This window comes from Coffea eugenioides, chromosome 2, assembly GCF_003713205.1.
Source record: "Coffea eugenioides isolate CCC68of chromosome 2, Ceug_1.0, whole genome shotgun sequence".
In the NCBI taxonomy this organism is placed as follows: Eukaryota; Viridiplantae; Streptophyta; class Magnoliopsida; order Gentianales; family Rubiaceae; genus Coffea; species Coffea eugenioides.
The window spans coordinates 3,570,978-3,573,235 of NC_040036.1; the positions used below are offsets into that span (position 1 = coordinate 3,570,978).

At 33.7% G+C, this 2,258-nt stretch overlaps 1 protein-coding gene across 1 annotated transcript; it reads left to right on the forward strand.

Moving 5' to 3' along the window:
- Window positions 1-1,056: 1,056 nt before the first annotated feature.
- Window positions 1,057-1,800, forward strand: LOC113763235 (protein FAR-RED IMPAIRED RESPONSE 1-like). Its single transcript, XM_027306987.1, has one exon. The coding sequence runs from the start codon at window positions 1,057-1,059 to the stop codon at window positions 1,798-1,800; it is 744 nt and encodes a 247-aa protein (XP_027162788.1).
- The last annotated feature ends 458 nt before the right edge of the window (window positions 1,801-2,258 follow it).

The following is a 2,258-nucleotide window of genomic DNA, read 5'->3' on the forward strand; positions in this document are numbered from 1 at the left end:
AAATGACAATGTATAGATTTTGAGAACTCTGTCGAACCTTACGCTATGTAAAAATGTATTTTACATATATGCATTTGTTATGTTACAAGTTGATATAAAGGGTGTACACATTGTTATAAAGTGTGTACATATGGTTGTAAAGTATGTAAATACTAATATTATACACAAATTGGTTATAATATTTGTTTGAAATGTATATATTATATAGTAAAATATGCTTTGCAAATTATTAGAGTTATGTGATTACCTATTACAGAGAAGATACATATCCATAAAAATTATTTTACAAAATGTTGTAAAGTGTGTACACGTTATTATAAAGTATGTACATATATGAATACAAAAAATTAAGTGCTTATGATGTGAATAAGGAAATAAAAAACAAATATAATAGACATAATTTTTATGGAGAATATGAAAATTTACTTGAAATCACTTAAATGGGTATTTAAAAATAATAAGGTAATAAATCATATAACGAATCAGACCAAGTAATACCAAGATTTATAAACTAATGATTTACTGTATGATAATATGCTACTAATTCACCTTGAGTTTGTCCTGAAAAACAATAGCAAAAAATGCTGTTGTCGAATACAGCACAATGGAGGAAGCTTTGGGTCCTAAAATCGGCATGGAGTTTCAGTCAGAAGATGAGGCATATAACTTCTACAATAGGTACAGATTAGTTGTTGGGTTCAATATTCGGAAAGACTACTTAAACAACGATAAAGACGGTGTAGTTACATCTAGAAGGTAAACATGTTGTAAAGAAGGTTTCAAACGGCGGTACGAAAGAGATGTAAAATCAAAGAAAATTCGGGCTGAAACAAAAACCTGATATGAAGCTAAAATGGGGATAATTTTGAACAGAGAAACAATGAAGTATCAGGTTCGAGATCTAGTAATCGAGCATAATCACACACTACACATTCCAGAATGTGCTCATATGATACGTTAGCAAAGAAAAGTAAGAGAAAAGTAAGTATTTCTCAAGGAACCCAAGCTGAGATTGCAAATGATGCAAGAATATCCTTGAAATAATCCCATGAATTTATGGGAAAAGAGGCAGGTGGATTAGGCAATATTGACTACACTCATGATGACTTAAAACGTTATCCACAAACAAAAAGAGAGAGGGGATTAAAGTATGGTGAAACTGGTGCAATGCTACGATACTTTCAAGAACAAAAATTGGAGAATCCGTCATTCTTCCACGCTGAGCAGCTTGATTGTGAAGAACAAATTACAAATATATTTTGGGCTGATGCATCAATGCTGATGGATTATACCTATTTTAGGGATGTGGTTACATTTGATACCACATATAAAACTAACAAGGAGTACAGACCATTGGGCGTATTTGTGAGATTCAATCAATTTAGACAATTGGTTATTTTTGGAGCAACCCTATTGTATGATGAGACCATTGAATCATTCAAGTGGGTGTTGGGTACATTTGTAGAGGCAGTTTGTGGAAAGCACCCAAAAACCATCTTCACATATCAGGATACAGCCATGGCCGCTGCAATTTCAGCTGTTATGCCTTCAATATACCATGGTCTGTGCACTTTTCATATTAGAGTCAATTTCATGAAACACCTTGGGAACTATTACAAGAATGGTAGTAATCTCCCATATAGATTTGCTGAATGTATGTATGAGATAGAAGATGAAAATGAGTTTATCATGGCCTGGGATACAATGTTAAAAGAACACAAGCTCGAAACAAATGAATGGTTGTGTGGCATTTATACGTATCGAAAGAAATGGGCAAAATGCTTCATAAAAGGCGCCTAGACTGTAGGTATGCGTAGCACCCAACTAAGTGAGAGTCTAAATGCTTCCATAAAAAATTATCTGAAACTTGATCATGATCTGGTTCAATTTTTCAAACATTTTAATCGAGTTGTGGATGAAAAAAGATATAATGAATTAAGAGTTGAGTATCACAGTCGACAGAAGCTGCCAATGCCGGATTGCAACAGACTCCCGTACTGATTCAGGCAACTTCTATATACTCCCCATGCATGTTTGTTGCATTCCAAAATGAATACGATGAATCCACTACAATGGTGATATTGGACCAAAAGCAAACTACAATGCATGTGGAATACAATGTCAGTCGGTATGATGGAGGAAGGGAGAGAAGAGTGACATTGAATCCAATAACTAAAAACATTACTTGTAATTGTAATCTTTTTGAGCAGGAAGGAATCCTATACTCACATGCTTTAAAGGTGTATAATATGGTTGGA